Source organism: Rhamphochromis longiceps, linkage group LG8 (genome assembly GCF_057381845.1).
Source record: "Rhamphochromis longiceps isolate RC_006_pf linkage group LG8, R_longiceps_female_GT1.1, whole genome shotgun sequence".
Lineage (NCBI taxonomy): Eukaryota > Metazoa > Chordata > Actinopteri > Cichliformes > Cichlidae > Rhamphochromis > Rhamphochromis longiceps.
Window position 1 is genome coordinate 31,347,173 of NC_140564.1, and position 16,198 is coordinate 31,363,370.

Here is a 16,198-nt window from a genome sequence, read left to right on the forward strand (position 1 = left end):
AAAGAAACCAGTATGAACACTCCTTGATGATGTTAGCCAGAGAAACATGAGTCATACAGGAAGTGTGATAACTTCACAATGAAACCTTCTGTGGAAATTTTTGTTACAAATCTAGAATAGATTTAAAATGTCTGAATAACTCATCATTCAGTGTTTCAAAAAGTCAAAAAACTAGTGTCAAAAAAGTAAAACAAAAAAAAAACAGACAATCATTTTTTTTTCTGATTAACTTTGTGGATCAGAAAAAACACCCTTCAGATGTTTTTGAGCTAAAAACTTTCTTCAGTCAACTCAACATGTTTTCTTACTCTTGGTACGTTATTTGAACTTTTTAATATGTCATACATTAAAAGGTAAAATAAAAATAAATCAGGTGATGTTTAGATTTATGATTGTTGAAGATTTTCTAAGGTTTAGTTAAAAAATTTAACCTTCTTTGCGAAAACCAGGACCAAAACATTATATATATATATATATATATATATATATATATATATATATATATAGATAGATAGATAGATAGATAGATAGATAGATAGATAGATATTATACTTTTAAAACAGTCCTAACTGCATGGGGATTAACAGAAATGTCTGTGAATACAGAGAATATACTGTAAATTTAGAGAATTTTCCATATTGGGGTTGACAGAAATGACTGTAAGGGAAATAATCTCAATTCACTGGTGTCTGAACTTTTTGAAAAGCTTTGATTATTCGGTTTATGCTGACCCAAGTTATTAATCATAGCTTAAAGGTCTCATAGTTTTTATGATAATAAGATTAACATTTTTAGTTTAAATCTTAAGCTGTTGTTTCCACGTATACATGACTCCCACGTGTCATACTACAGTACGATGTATGATTTCTACATCTACACATATTTTGGGTGTTCCCACTGTGCTTGCTCATAGGGAGTTGTCTGGGGATTTCTTACCTTACACCTTAAAGCCACCTGAGGCAACTGCGATTTGGCGACACATAAATAAAATTTGACTTTATTTTTTAAAGCTTTATTACACCGGAAGTGTAGCCACAGTTGGCTTAACGTTGGGTATCCGGTAAGTCTGCGGGGCGGAGATAAGAACGAAGCTCGGGGGAGTCGCTGCCTGGAAGCGGCTGATTCACGACGGAGTAACGGGAGGTGATCGGCTGGGCCCGAGCAGAGCGCATCATGATGGGAGAGGACTTGTTCTTACTGTGGCTCACATGCGGTAAGACTTTTAACTCCAACAAAGTTTTACGAAGAGCAACAGGCTGCCGCTAAATCAGCAGAAAAGTGAATGAAGTCTGGCAGAGAAGCTTCGAACTATTAATAGGCGAGCAGAACTTTATGTGGTTTAAAAAGGGTTTAAAGTCCCTGTAAAAGAAAACATATGGTTCAGTTTATAACAGTATTTCCCTCTTTATTTACGCAAATGTTGTTTTTCTTTAACCAATTTACTGTTTTATTTACAAGTTATGTTGCTTTACTAATAAATATTAACGCTCTTAAAAGATCTGATGTGCCTTTAAAATACAGTATTTGATTATACATCTAACTTCTCAGCAGTACAGAGGAGGAAACATGAAACAATTAGATCATCTGAGGTGATGGATAGGTAGACACGTGTGGTCTTAGATATGTTTGCCCTTTATTTAAGAAGAAATTTGAGATTTAAAATCTATTAGTAAGAAAGTCATGACCAAGAAAAACGATTTGATCAAGCTGAGGCAGGTTTAGTAAAACAACTGCATTAATAAAAACCCCTCGCTAATGTTTCCCTTTCTTTAAGTGTAAAAACAAGTATATTCTAAAAATGTTCAACAGGGGATATTATTTCTAGTTAAATTATTATTATTATTTTATATGAAATTTTATAAAAATCACATAATTATCCTGGCATAAGAAAAAATGCTTTTTAAAAAGAGCAAGTGAATTCAGTTTAAAATACCGGGAGGTCTTCAAAATAAAACACACAGAAGAACATGATAAAAATCAGCACAAAGCAAAAGAAAATCTAAATAATTCTTAAAATATGATCATTAAATAAAATAAGATTTTAAAATGATTAAGCCAAAAATATAAATATGTAGGACCTGGAAATTAAGTCAAATAATGGAAATAAAATAACTTCAGTTTTGCCTAATTTTTAGTTGAGAAAAGTTTTTTTGCCATCAGTCGCTGTGAGGTGAGGCAGGTAGATGATACTAAACGTAAATATTGTGCTTCTGAAATGCAAAGACGACAATAGAAGAGGATCTAAAATCGATCCTTGAGGGATGCCACATTTAATGCAACAGTTTCTGTCACAGCTGTGGCATTTTTTGTTTTTAGGATTCAAAGAGCTCGTCTAGATCTGGAAACTATTTTAGCTTTCTATACTTTTTCACTTGTTTGCAGTAAAGCTGGCATCACAACATCAGCTTTTAATGATCTCACTGCAGTTTACACTTTTAAAGACCAATCAGGTCTGGCCCCCAGTTACACATGTATGTGTAATTACATTAAAACAAAAAACAGTCAAATCAAAAATTTCTGATTTGGAAGAAGTGCAACTCATCCACTTAACACACTGTACTGCAATAGCTACACGCTCTTCTTCTTATTCAGCTATTTATCAATAAGTGACTTATATGTATATAAATCATGTATATATTGTATATATTGTCTGTCTATGTTACTGTTTATACTGGAGCACTGTAACCAAAATAATTTCCCCTAGGGATCAATAAAGGATTCTGATTCTGAAATAAATTTTACACCCAGTCCAAGTGTCACAATCTGAAGCCAAAGTCATAGTTTCACTAAACAGAAACCTGGATGTTTGATCTGTTTTCAGAATATTCACTGGAGAAAACTTAAAAAAAAAAGGGCACGTTAGGCAATATTTAAAGGGTCCGTTTCTGGGTCATTTCTAACTTTTGGACTGATGGCCTCATATTAAACATAAGCACTGTTGCAGATTTTACTAAAAGCTGCAAAGCAACTCCACGCCCGAACATTTCCGCCACCATGATTGTCTTCTCCTGTATGCTCTAGATTTTGTTATGGGGTGACTCCCACAGAGCTCAAATGAGTGAAACCTAGATGCATGCACTGATGCAGTCAGATGTGAGCAGATGTTGCAGACTCTGTATTCTTGAATGCTTCTTTTTACATCAGACAGTCTGTTTTTGGGCTGAATTTGCCTAAATTTGCTTGGCATCTGCACTACTCCTTCATGATCATATACAGACAGTGACTCAGTGTTTGTGGTGTGTAGTTTGTATCGTGCACAGCTCGGGGACGTTGTCTCACGTGGAGCGTTACGAGGTGGTCCGACCTCAGAGACTCCAGGAGAGACACAGGAGGAGCCTTCAGGACCACCCGCAGGTACTGACGCCTCAGCTGCACATCACCGGTGCTCTCTCTAAAATATTTCTCATGTGATTCATTATTAAAAATTGTGGAATCTGCATACGTTACTGAGTATCGTTGTGCTGGTTTTTCCATGTCAGATAGGAATATTCTTCCAATAGTTCTCTGACATCAAGCTGATCTTTATTGTGTTAATGCATATTGTAAGCATCCTTTAATTTTGTGTTTTTAAGTCATTTTGGATGAGATTAGCGACACCCGGGACTGAAAAACCAACCTCTGTGTTCTCAGCATTTCAACATGTTTTCCTAATAACAGCTAATTTATCAGTGCAGTTTCACTAGCTGCTTTGCAGATTAAAAATGTGCAAACTATGTGTTATCATAAATCAGAAGCACATGTTTGGGTGCAGGACTTTTACCTGCACAGGTATTTTCCTTCCTTGCCTTTTTTCCCACAAGTGAAAGATGTTCAGGAGGTTAAACGCCGCCCTGTGACTTGTGCACGTTTCTCTGCAGCTTTATCCTGATACAGTTCGGTACGAGTTGGCCATCGAAGGGAGAAATCACACAATTCTTCTGGAAAAAAACAGGTGAGTTTCATTTCTGCTCAGCAAATGCAAATATTATATATATGTTATTATATATAAATACATGAAAATGAATTTCAATTTTATAGGAACCTTATTGGGAGAGACTACACTGAAACACATTATACTGAAGATGGCAAACGGGTGACAACATCACCGAAACAAGTGCGTTTTAACTTTATTTAAATGATTAAGTAAAATCTTGTTTGTTCAATCTCAAATGATATGTTTTTCACTTTTTGCAACATAAAAAATGTTTAAAAAATTTGACTTATTTATGTAAAATAGCCTCGAGTCCTGTTTTAAAGGAGAAGGAGCTGTTTCAAAAACTTTTTATTGCCCCAGAAATGATAAAAATCGAACATTTTAGACTTCTAATTGTGATTTTTATGGAAGCAAAAACAAAGAATCTCTGCGTGAGCGATGTCTGTACCAGCCGGCCTCACTGACCGATCCGTGTTTTTAGGATCATTGCTACTATCACGGTCACATCGAAGGCATGGATGACTCCTCGGTGAGCGTGGGGATTTGTTCTGGCATGAGGTAAGAGAGCAGCGATAGATATTTTTACAACATAGGACTTCCTGTTTTATCACTTACATCATCTGTAGAGAAAGTTTCTCAGGTTCTTGAGAAACGCCTTGCTTCATATTTAGCAACCTGGTTGTTTTTCTGCTCGTCGCATTGCTGCTCTGTGCCCGGGTACCGCCGTTTCACCCTTAATGCCCCTTAACGACCCATTACGTCTGTTTGAAAGCTTTTATGTTTTTATAAGGATCAAAGTCACATCTCTTCTGTTCTTGGCAGACGAATAAAGTTATTTCTTTAATGTCGATGTGCAGTGGCTTCCTGAGAGCCCGGCAGCAGGTTTACCTGATCGAGCCTCTGGGGCAGACGGACGATGGCGATCATGCCGTTTACAGACAGGAGCACCTGAAAATCAGCGGCAGGCCCAGCTGTGGCTATTCATCCAACACCACCCTACTCTACGACCAGGACCAGGGCCCTCAGGTCGCTGGACTCTTCAGGTCCAGATCATGGGTATGCTCTAGTGCCAGTGTAGTTTTCTTTCACCTTCATATAATACAAAAGTTTTTATAACACTGAAGGAACCACAGCTAGAAGATAGGCACGTTTTCCTCAGTGAATTTTAAGAAAGCAGATCAAACATCCATCCCATGAATGATACTAATGTTCAGATTGGCTGTAAAATCGAAACTTGACCCCGAGGAGGTCAGCTGGGACCTTTCCTTTACTTAGTTTGATTTTTGTGTGCGTGTTTGTGAATTCCAGCCACTGTTCTGTTACATACGATGAGTCAGGGTTCGTCTTGGGACAGAAATGATCGTTCAGACGTCTCCTGATATCGAGAACAGATGAACACACATGTTCATCCTGTGTGTTCATCCCATCTCGAGGATCTTTTCTCGCACAGAGCTTTGCAAACCTTACTTTAAAGTCTGCTCTGCGGATAAGGAAACACGGTCCGTCTCTGCACCGTCAGCTAGCAGCTCAGCTCTGCCTGAGCTCCACCGGGTAGCAGAAACACCATTAATAGTTAGATTTCTCCAAATAGAAGGGGTCACACCGATGAAGTCAGTTAGAACCTCTGTGTAAATATATTTGGAATGCAGGACTTGAATTCATTCGCTCACATTTTTATTTGCAGAGGAGTGGTCCTCTTTTATTGTCCCCTTGTTCCATTTTAATGTGTGTAGATGTGTAGTAAAAGCACATAAGTGAGTAAATAATCAATAAATAATGAGGTTGATGTGTCATGTTGGCGTGTATTTCACAGTTTTTTTTGTGTTTCCTTTCAGAAATCGAATCCCACGCCGGGTCCTCAGAGGTTTGTCGAGCTGTATGTTGTGGTGGACAACGCTGAGGTAATAACGTCTCACTTTAAATAAAACTTCACCCTCATCGCTGAGTAAATCTGACACATTCGCCTCCTTTTCTCCTGCAGTATAAAAAATATGGAAGCAATACTGAATCCCGTATCCTCGGAGTCGTGAATCACATCGATAAGGTGAGTTTGCGTCCAGCTGTTTAAGATGTTTGACGTGTCTTAGCACATCTGTTCCTGACGGTCTCCTCCTCCGCCCGCAGCTGTATCGGCGTCTGAACATCCGCGTCCTGCTGGTGGGGTTGGAGATTTGGTCGAACAAAGACCTCATCGACGTCAGCCACAGTTCAGAAGCCACGCTGGACAAGTTCCTGGCGTGGCGTCAGGACGACCTCCTGCTGAGGGTGAAGCACGACAACGCCCAGTTTGTGACGTGAGGATTGACATTTGTGCAGATGTTTTAATTGCAGTGATGCCGCCGGCTTGACCTGACGGTGCGTTTTTGTCTTTAACAGCTGGAGAGATTTTGACGGAGAAACAGTCGGACTGGCAAATAAGTTCGCCATGTGCACCGGAAACTCAGGAGGCGTGAATCAGGTGGGAGTAATGGCGTCTGACTCTCGTTCATCAGGATGGACGATGGAGGTGATACTGATTCCTTTTTCTCCTTCAGGATCACCATGAAAACCCAATAGGCCTCGCCTCCACTATCGCCCATGAGATGGGACATAACTTTGGCCTTTCCCACGACGCTCCAGACTGCACGTGCGGTTCCACCTTCAGCGGGAAGGATTGTGTCATGGCAGAAAAGCTCAGGTAAAAATGCAGACCAGAGCAGATGTAGAATTTTTTGCATCTGCAAACATTTTCCCATTTGTAAACCGTTAAAATCAGAGCAGGGGTGCGCTGAACCTTAAGCTGAGCCCAGATCTCCTTGTTCCTCCCACAGGGCAGGAAATCAAATGTTCCCGGAGTTGTTCAGCAGCTGCAGTCTTTCTCAGCTCGCTGAATTCCTGGAGCGAGCTCAGCCCAGCTGCCTGCAAAAGCCCACCTCCTCCAGGATCATCGCCGTGGGCCCCCGCTGCGGCAACGGCATGATGGAGCCCGGAGAGGAGTGCGACTGTGGCACGGTGGAGGTAACCCCAGCTACGTTTAAATATGTCCTTTGCTGAAGGGAGATGCTATTTAGGTTCTTCCATTTTATCCCACTGCTGTGGTTTCCTGTCTGAGGTTAGGGCAGGTAGCGTGTGCAGAGCTGCAGCCTTAAAGAGTTCAAATTTAAAATAGCTTTCTAGTGTGCTCACACCTCATCAGAAGGGGGAGAATTCCTGGGTGAGGTCACTGCCTTCATCGCTGCAGCCATGTTTGAGGATCAAGTGTGTGCACAGAAACAAACGTTGTGTGTCTTTGTGTTTTTTGCAGGAATGCAACAATCCCTGCTGCGATGCCTCGACTTGTCGGTTGACTGCAGGATCCCAGTGTGCTCACGGACAGTGCTGTGAGAAGTGTCAGGTACTGAAGCTGCTCTGCTCCCTTCTAATGTGGCTTTATATTAATCCGTACCTACACAGTATAAGACGCCTCATTCCAAAGCACGTTGCATCTAAACAAAGGTGCAGAAAACAACCTAAATTTGAATGTAGATTCAGAGCGTCAGCGTGCTGCGAGGACATTAATACTAATCACAGGTCCAGCTGTGATTAATCGAGTTCTCGATGAAGTTTAAAACTCTCTGGAGACAAAAATACGTTCAGCATGTGTTTTAAATTATTCCCTGACACATTTTTGGAATCTGGCTCTGAAGCCGGTCTGTGATTTGATAACTAACAGAGCTCACATTCACAAAAACATCCGAGTCTCAAATTTAGCGACGTGTTGGCTGAAAACGTCAAACCCCAGACTCTCTTTTCTCCTCAGAGTAATTTCCAAATAAAGCTGTGGGAGATGCTTTTCACTCAGCAATTTCCCGGGCTTTCTCCAGAATTTTAAGAACATTATGTATACAGTTTATCCCAAATATCAATGCAACACACAGCTGTGTGTGTGTGTGTGTGCTGCTAATCTCTGCACACATCAGCTGGATTCTGAACGAAGCTGCTATGTTTTTCTCAACTCCTGCTCTGCCTAATGCAATGACACATTTTGTAAAGCACACCAGAATAAATAATGATAATTCGAGCCATATGTGCAGCTTCTCTGCCGTGTGTCACAGATAGTTGCCAACTTTAGTGAGGTAGTGAAAGTTGTCAATGATTTGAACTTCCAGAATCTGTAAAACATGCAGTGCATGGAGCAGCTCAGCCACAGAAACCCACGAAGCTCCCAGCACACCTCTTTTGTGCTGAGCTGGCTCCCACCGGGGACGTTTTATGGAAAAACAGTCATTAACGTCACTGTGTCACAAAAACGATTGCACACACCAGCAGCTAGTTTCTCAGTAGGTGGTTCTGGATGTTGTAATGAGTAAGATTTTTCTCCTGGGAACATTAATCCTCTTATCTACATTGAGTAGATACTGAAATATCTTTTTTATATAACTGAGAAATATTGATGTGCTATATTTAAAAAAAAAAAGTCAGGCACTGTCAAAGTATGCCATGTTTTGCAAAAATATTTCAAAAGATATCTTCATGAAGGCCTTGGAGGACGATCAGAGGCTCGCCTTCTGGTAACTGCTGAGATATTTTACTGAAAATTTGCAGGAAAGTCAGCGCGTCACTAAAATAGATCAAGATTAATACTCAGGATTATGAATATTTCAGAATTTTTTGACAATCTGTCCAGTAAATGAAATGAATGCCGATTTTCTGTTGTAGCTGTTGGGATATAACAATCCCCATTCTCTGTGAAGTTCAGGACCTTTCCTAAAGACACACCCCGCCTCTGGCTAATAAATGTAAGGTTACTCTTACACCCGCTGTTCAGCACTAACAGGAAAGGGAGGATAACACCCTGCTGTTTCAGTTTTTTATAACTCACCACATCCTTCCTCAACTGACAGTTTCAAGGCCTGGAACAGTGCTACAAAAACCTACAAGCGAATTATTGTCCAGATCTGGTACATACAGAAGGTCAAAACACTAAAATATTATTTTTGTTCAGTTGAAGTCATCTGGGAGCGTGTGCAGGCAGTCAGCCGGGACCTGCGACCTGCCCGAGTTCTGCACCGGACTGTCGTCGGATTGTCCTGAAGACAGCTTCGAGATGAACGGCAAGCCCTGCTACAAAACGCTCCAGGGCAGCGGCACTGTCCAGGGATACTGCTACAACGGCCAGTGTCCCACCCAGGAGCATCACTGCTGGAGGCTTTTTGGACCAGGTACGCTCAGCATGCTGCTATCGAAGACATCAGCTGCTGGTTTGGGAAGTCCCAGTTTGAGGCTCTTTTGCTTTCTTGGCTGATATCTGCACGCTCAGTTAGAAAGGTGCACCTCAGGGTTTGTATATAAAAATGTGACTTTGGTTTTTGGCTGTGCATTTTGAAGCCTCGCTGACCATATCCAGACACGAGGATGGAGCACGAGGTTATCACCTGGTGGTTAGCAAGCTGCACGCTTAAACTGTACAGCTTGTGATTCCATTAAAAAAAGTCCTGAAAGGCTCCAACAGCACAGACACAGAGAACAGGTTGAGCTCAGTGGCTCGGGTTAGCGTAGGTGAGCTCTAACAGGCTGCCTGTGAACCAAAGCACCACACCGCTGACTCTGAGGCTTAACAGCATCCTAATGAATGAGTTATTTAAAAATAATCATCCAGCCTGCAGCTGTTACACCGAAACATGCAAAAATGCTCCAGTAAAGTTGGACATTTTAACAAGGGAAGTCTTTGGGAACTGACTGGCTTTTGGGGCCTCAAGTGGCCATGAGGGGAACTGCAGGCCTTAGCTTGTCCCCCGCCCCACCCTCCGGCGTTACTTCTTGGTTCGTTTAGGGATAAATCAGCACTGTTTTGAGTAGATGAGATAAGCCTCAAGGAGCTTTTAGCCATTGGTCTACAAACATTTAGATTTTACTGTCATGTGGTGGAAATAACTTTAAGATATCTGTCCAACTAAATATTTAATACATTTTGTTATGTAAGCGATTGCAAAGAAAGTCTCATAAGAGGTTTGTAAATACAGTCCATTGATAAAAGGCAAGACTAACACATTAGATCAGTACTTTTCTGGCCATTTTGATGAGTTCAGCAGCGTGCAGTTAAGGCGCCTCGTCACTTTAGTTATATTTAACTCTGACATCGATCCCACTCTGGCATCTCTGGACGCTTAGAATTTAAAAACGCTGCTGAACCCATGTGCTCGGAGGTGCATTAGTATAGCAAACGCAAGGATGTAGAGTCTCAGACCGACAATAAATGACAGATTAACATGAAGCTTTCCTTCTGTGCCTTCTTCCAGGGGCCCAGGTGGCACCAGATTTATGTTTCAACCTGAACCAGCGTGGCGAGGAAGGCGCTAACTGTGGGAAGAACAAATTCGGCTTCATTCGTTGTGCTCCACAGTACGTGTCACCATCTGTCATTCACCCTGAATTCAGAGTGATGAAGAAGCACCACAAAGCTCTGGATTAATGCTTTTGTTTTGTGTAGGGATGTTAAGTGCGGATCGATGTTTTGTGAGGAAGGAGGCGAGTCTATCACAGGGAAACGGGCAAGCTACAACACAATGTACGGCAAAGAGTGCAAACTCGCCGTGGACGACGATAAGAGGAGAAACCTGGACATGGTGCCGAGTGGCACGAAATGTGCACCGGATAAGGTAAAACTGTCACAGGGAGACACATTGCAGGACGATTAATTTTCTTTGAATATTTTGGCCGTTTTACTCAGAATCAAACGTTTGTGCTCAGGTTTGCCTCAATAACAGATGTGTGGATGTGTCAGCCTACGGGAAGAGGGAGGACTGTGCAAAGAAGTGCAACAACAACGGAGTAAGTTCAAAATCAGAGAACTAACCGTAATTTTCACACCATTAAACATGAACCTTCACCTCATCCCCTCACCTGAAACAACATCTGGTGTTAAACTGAACCCGAGCTCCATGTTTGCCCTGAGTTTAGTCTGTCAGGCGACATACAGGCAGCCATAAACTTAGATGTTTTAATGAGGGATGTAGAAGAAACAGCAGAGAGCAGACGGGGCAGGAACAATAGCAGCTTCAGAGCCAAAAATTATTAAAAAAGAGATGAAAAAGCAGCGAGAGAGAAAGAAAGAGCTGGTATTACCAAATAAGTCAAACTAAAAGTGGTGCTAGGTATGAGAAAAGAGATGAGGAATGCACTGTTTATGTTGTTTTAGCCATCACAGCAGACTAAAACTGGACAAATGCAGCTAGTCTCAAGGAATGTAACAGCCTCCTAACGACGGGGGAAGAAACTATAAATGACTTTAAACACTGACTGAATAAAATGAAGAAACGATCAGATAAAAAACTGCAAACGCCTTTCAAACACGATCCAAACCAGTCGCGTTGAACATGAGCTCCACTTCCACGACTCGTGTTTTTAATCATTTAACTGCTTTTTATCCGCAGGTGTGTAATCATAGGAACGAGTGCCACTGTAATCCCGGCTGGGCTCCTCCCAAATGCAACGTCCAGTACGCGGATTTACCTCAAGGTACAGACGCTGCGGTGCATTTAACGTTCACGATAAACTATGAAGCACGACGTTTAGAGACGTTCAGCTGCTGTTGTAATCTACAGGCTCAATGAGACTTTCAGATGAAAACAGGTCACAGCTGCTTGTTGAATCATTTTTCCAGTGAATAAGAAACATGAGTGATTCATTATGAGAGCCTCCCAGCACTGACCCCGTTTGCTCTAATTTAGTTTCAACACTCTTTTGTAGAAGACTTGGTTGTCTCTGCTTCATGTGCAGAATGTATTTACATTCTGCACATGAAGCTTGAACTTGAGTTGCGCCTCATGATTGTGCAACTTTCTGTCCACATAGTACCAAAGAAAAGGGGAAGAAGAGACTCTAAAACACACTTTCCTCTGAACAAAACAAAAAATTTAGTGAAACTAAAGCTAATTAAGAAAATAAGAGGATGACATAACTTCCTCTGAACACTGCTCTTGTTGTTTGTGTGGAAAATTCCTTTTACATAACATTTTCATGTTGCTCTTAGAAAATAACATTTTCAGATTTGATAGTCTAATCGTTCTGCAAAATCAGAAGCTGGTAAGTTGTTAAAACGGGAAAAAGATGCTTCGTATTGAGTTTTTAGCCACAGTTCAAGAGCTTCCTCACGATTTAGTTGTAAAATTTAAACTAAAATCTTCATTTTTATTTGTTACTTAAAAGCCGTGATCAGAAAATTTTGCTCCTGAGGCCAAAGAAAAAGCAAAAACCGCGACTGGTTTAAATTTAGCTTTTAGATAATCTTCAATCGCTTCTTCCAGCGTGGCTGCCGTTTGTAAAACGCTCCGTGGAAATCCTGCTCCAACCACTTTCAGGAGCTCTTTTGTGATTTCACCCTGGGCCACAAACTGTTCGTGTCGAGGATCATTGTTACTCAGAGAGCTGGGAGCAAACAGCTGTTTTCAGAGAGCAAGAACTGTGACCCAAGTGTGGTCGCTGTGGTCGTTCAACATGAAGTTCTGCAGTAATGAAATGAGGGGATTAGGATTCCTGCATCCTCATTCAACCATTAAACCAACCGACATGAAACCCAGACTAAATATTTACTTACTGAACGAGCCAAAGAAAAGCTCGAGTTCAAGTGGAGAGATCAGGACTTAGACGGGGCAAAGACACACAACATAGTGCAGTGGTTTGGTGCAGTCACCTAACTAGCGAAAGATCCATGGTTTGACCCCGGGAGCAGAAACGGATGCCTTTGGGAATCTATCTGGAACAGCATCTGGTGTAAAACCACACCAGATACCCACTGGTGAGGAAGGGAGCAGCCCAAAGTAGCTGGAGAAGTTGGTCCAGAGTGCACAAGGAGCTGACCTTGAAGGGAAGATCGGACAAATATAAATCGGGTCTGGTTTTTGCTTTTAACGAGAGCTCTAGCAGAACTTTAAGACCCTTTGTTAGAGCTTAAATTAGACTGAACAAAATGAAAACGTGACCCAGTTTTATTGCTCAGAAGATGACCAGATTTCATCATCTGACTCAATGACTCCAGGAGCTCTGTGGCTAACGGAGAGAGTCAATATGAGCCAAAGTCTCTGAGGGACGTTTCCAGCACCTTGTTGAATCTATGCCATGAAGGACTAACGCAGTTCTGAAGGCAATGCTGTTCAGAATTTAATTGCACTTAGACATAAAGAGTGCAAAAAAGGACGCATCAGTACTTAAGTGCAGTTTTACGTTTCCTCTGCCTGCAGATCAGGTTGGGCTGATAGCCGGTGTGTGCGCAGCAGTCTCCATCCTGCTGGTCGTCACTCTGCTGATTGCTGGGCTGATGTGCTGTAAGAAGGACGACATGGAGCGCTACATCGCTACAAGGTAGTTTTCCCCCTCTGCGGTCTGGACTCTTCATCTTTTCCTTCTTCTTCCCGGCTAAATAAATAAATGTTGTCTTCACAGGAAAGTGCATTCAGCTGAAGGGAAGCTGAACCCGTCGTTCCAAGAAGGAAGTGGTAAAGAAAGACCTCAGATCAGTCAGCCCACCTTCATGGAGACCACAGCAAAACAGGCCTGCACCCCTCTGATGGGTCGAGTGACCCCCTGCAGACCCGCCCCACAGGTACGCCGAGCAGCCAGGTGTACGCAGGTCTCAGTTTTACTGTGAAATGCTGACAAACCGCTTTTTGTTTTCCAGCCACCGCTGAAACCGTCTTCATCGTCAGTCACGTCGGAAACTGAGCCGGTAAGACTTTTGTTTTTAAAGACATAATGCAAAATGAAGATCGCAGCAACTTGAGCGTCTATTAAAGCTTAAAAATGAAACTATGTTAAATAACATGCATAAAGGAGACCTGCCATCTTTTTTCCTTACTTTCTGCCCTGTGTAATATTATAATGAGATCACCGTGGTTACAAGCTAAAAGCTCAGGCTTCATTTTTTTTGTGTGACTCATTACCTCACTCAATCTTATCTTTATGAGGGGCAGCCAATCAGAAGAAACTGTCAGCTGTTTCTTTGCTGGTATCGTGTAGACTGAGCCCAGCTTTAAACTCAGCTTTTTTGGACGTAGTTTAGTCTACAGTGTTGAGCTGTTTAATGAAAACAGCTTAGGATTGTTGATTTTTGCAGACTTTACTGGAACAGCCAGTCACAGAGGACTGATAAACATCAGTGTAGCTCTGTGGCTTTATGAAATAATGTCATTGTTGATTTTTGGTTTCCATGTGATCAAACTTGGACTTTAATGTTCATTAGGAGCCTGTAAAGTGTCAGCATCTGCTCTAAATCCCAGTTAAATAACAGTCTTCTTCCTTTTCACCACAGATGAAACCTCTACCTCCATCTAAACCTTTACCAACTCTGAATAAAACACAGGTGAGCGCCAAGGCAGAGAATTTTAAACACTTTTCCCCAGGACGTCATATAAAGGTCACTCGTTTTATTTATTTTCATTGATTCATTCATATTTAGATGTTCTTTCTGGGGATCAATAGGGATCAACTGGTCTGCCCAAACATTTTCCAGCTCTACGTTTTTTATTTTTGGACTTACTCGAGTAGCTTTGCATGATTCACAACTCAAAATAATCCTTATGCATGTCACACTGGGCCTTCGTGAAGCTAGAGCTCATCAGCTGTCTCAAACAAACCGATTGGGTGCCTCTTTAAAAACAGAGTTGGAATACGTGACAATATAAGGGATCTCCATGACATCATGCAGAGCCATCATTATTTGAAACTTTAGTTTAACATGAGCATCCACCCCGATGACAGGAAGCAGTGTTGAGGTGCAGAAGTTGCTAATTTGCTTTCATAAATTCACCTAAGAATCATTTTTTGTTTTTCAGAACAAAGCAGTGAAACCAACCCCTCCTCCCGTACCTCCGGTCAAGCCCAGCCCTTCGCCGGCAACCAGAATAAAGCCTTTCGCGCCTCCTCCGCCCCCAGCGAAGCCTCGTGTTCACAGACTCGCATGAAATCCTCATCAAGAGTATCGACTTGTACCAAAGCAGAGACATCCAGGGTGTAGTTTTACTTTTTAAAAGCGAGTGACTCGCCGACGCTCGGCTCTGTGGAAAAGTTTACGCTTCAAAGCCGGTAAAGATGTTGTGCAGACCGAGGCTCCACCAGCTGAGAGTATCTTTAATGACACGAGACCAACAGCTGCACAGCTGCTGTGGAAAAGTCTGATTTTTTTTTTTCTTGGCTGTTTTCTGGTGGTGGGGTTCGTTCTAAATTAACTGCTGCTGCAGTTTTCCTCCTGTGTAACGCGTGTAAAGCACTTTTATAAGATATTGTTTTACAGTATTTATTTAATGAGTGTTTAAGGGACTGCATGAAAATGATTAGGCAGTTATCTTTTTCGTGAATGGTAATGTGTTCAGTTTGTAGCTTGTTTGGGACACTCACACACTCTGTGCCTCTACAAGCAGCTCTAATCAGTATTTTTTATAAGATAATGTGAAAAAGTGTCCATGTCAAAGGGTCACTTGTCCTGATACCTGCACAGAACTGAGCTTGCAGCTCCACTGTGATATAAAGAGATCTGAATGTTGCTGGGACTCATTTAGGACGTAATTAAACAGGAGCAAAGCAAAACTAAGCAACTAGTCTGAACATAATAAGAAAGAAAATCCTAATTATATGTCAAAGGTCTCTAAATCATGGGCCACCCTGCATTGTTAAAATTGCACAAGCATAATGTCAGAGCACTTTTAACATTTTTTACAGCATTGGGGAAACTCAAGCTTCAGAGGTGAACATTTATAAGACAGTTTGCCACTTTTTCCAGTCTTTGTGCACAAATTTGCTTGTAGACTTTCTTTTTTGTAAAGTAAAAAATTTATTCTCTTAAATTTGGTACGTTTTCTTGTAAATTTGACTTTTTTTCAACAAATTTTAGTGGCCCTAATACGCCCTGTTAGGTTCATGTCCGTGTGGCCATGCAGAATCAAAGACGGCTGCTGTGTAACACAGTAAATCAGACCGTTGACTGATGGTGTATACTAATACAATACCTGATCACCAACAAATAGAAGTGATCAACTTTCCTATTACTTACCTGATGGAGATTTGTGTGAGACGGCAAACGCCTGTTGCTTACTCAGCAGTAAAAACACAACAAACAAAAGAATCTGTAACTTCATAATGAATGTGAAAAAAGCTGCAGCTCCAGTAAAAGAACAATGGGCAGGAGCTCGGGCAGCTCTCAGCCTAACTAGCCTGAGTGTATTCAGCAGTGAAAACTCATCTCAAGCAGACTGCATGTGAGAAAAGAGCTGGAGGCATTTTAGGAGACAGTCAGGAAATGTATGGGAGAATTCTTCAGCAGCAAATATGCCGGCA

The 16,198-nt window shown here is 41.6% G+C and overlaps 1 protein-coding gene across 1 annotated transcript; it reads left to right on the forward strand.

The window, feature by feature from the left end:
- The first annotated feature begins 891 nt into the window (after positions 1–891).
- On the forward strand, positions 892–15,974 carry adam8b (ADAM metallopeptidase domain 8b). The gene is made up of 23 exons (XM_085417060.1): positions 892–1,213; positions 3,245–3,354; positions 3,858–3,931; positions 4,018–4,093; positions 4,395–4,471; positions 4,771–4,969; positions 5,749–5,814; positions 5,895–5,957; positions 6,038–6,207; positions 6,290–6,371; positions 6,448–6,590; positions 6,724–6,910; positions 7,197–7,286; positions 8,877–9,093; positions 10,171–10,273; positions 10,362–10,530; positions 10,622–10,702; positions 11,305–11,389; positions 13,111–13,231; positions 13,313–13,472; positions 13,548–13,595; positions 14,178–14,228; positions 14,701–15,974. The coding sequence occupies exons 1-23, from the start codon at positions 1,174–1,176 to the stop codon at positions 14,827–14,829; spliced, it is 2,541 nt and encodes an 846-aa protein (XP_085273186.1). The 5' UTR covers positions 892–1,173; the 3' UTR covers positions 14,830–15,974.
- The last annotated feature ends 224 nt before the right edge of the window (positions 15,975–16,198 follow it).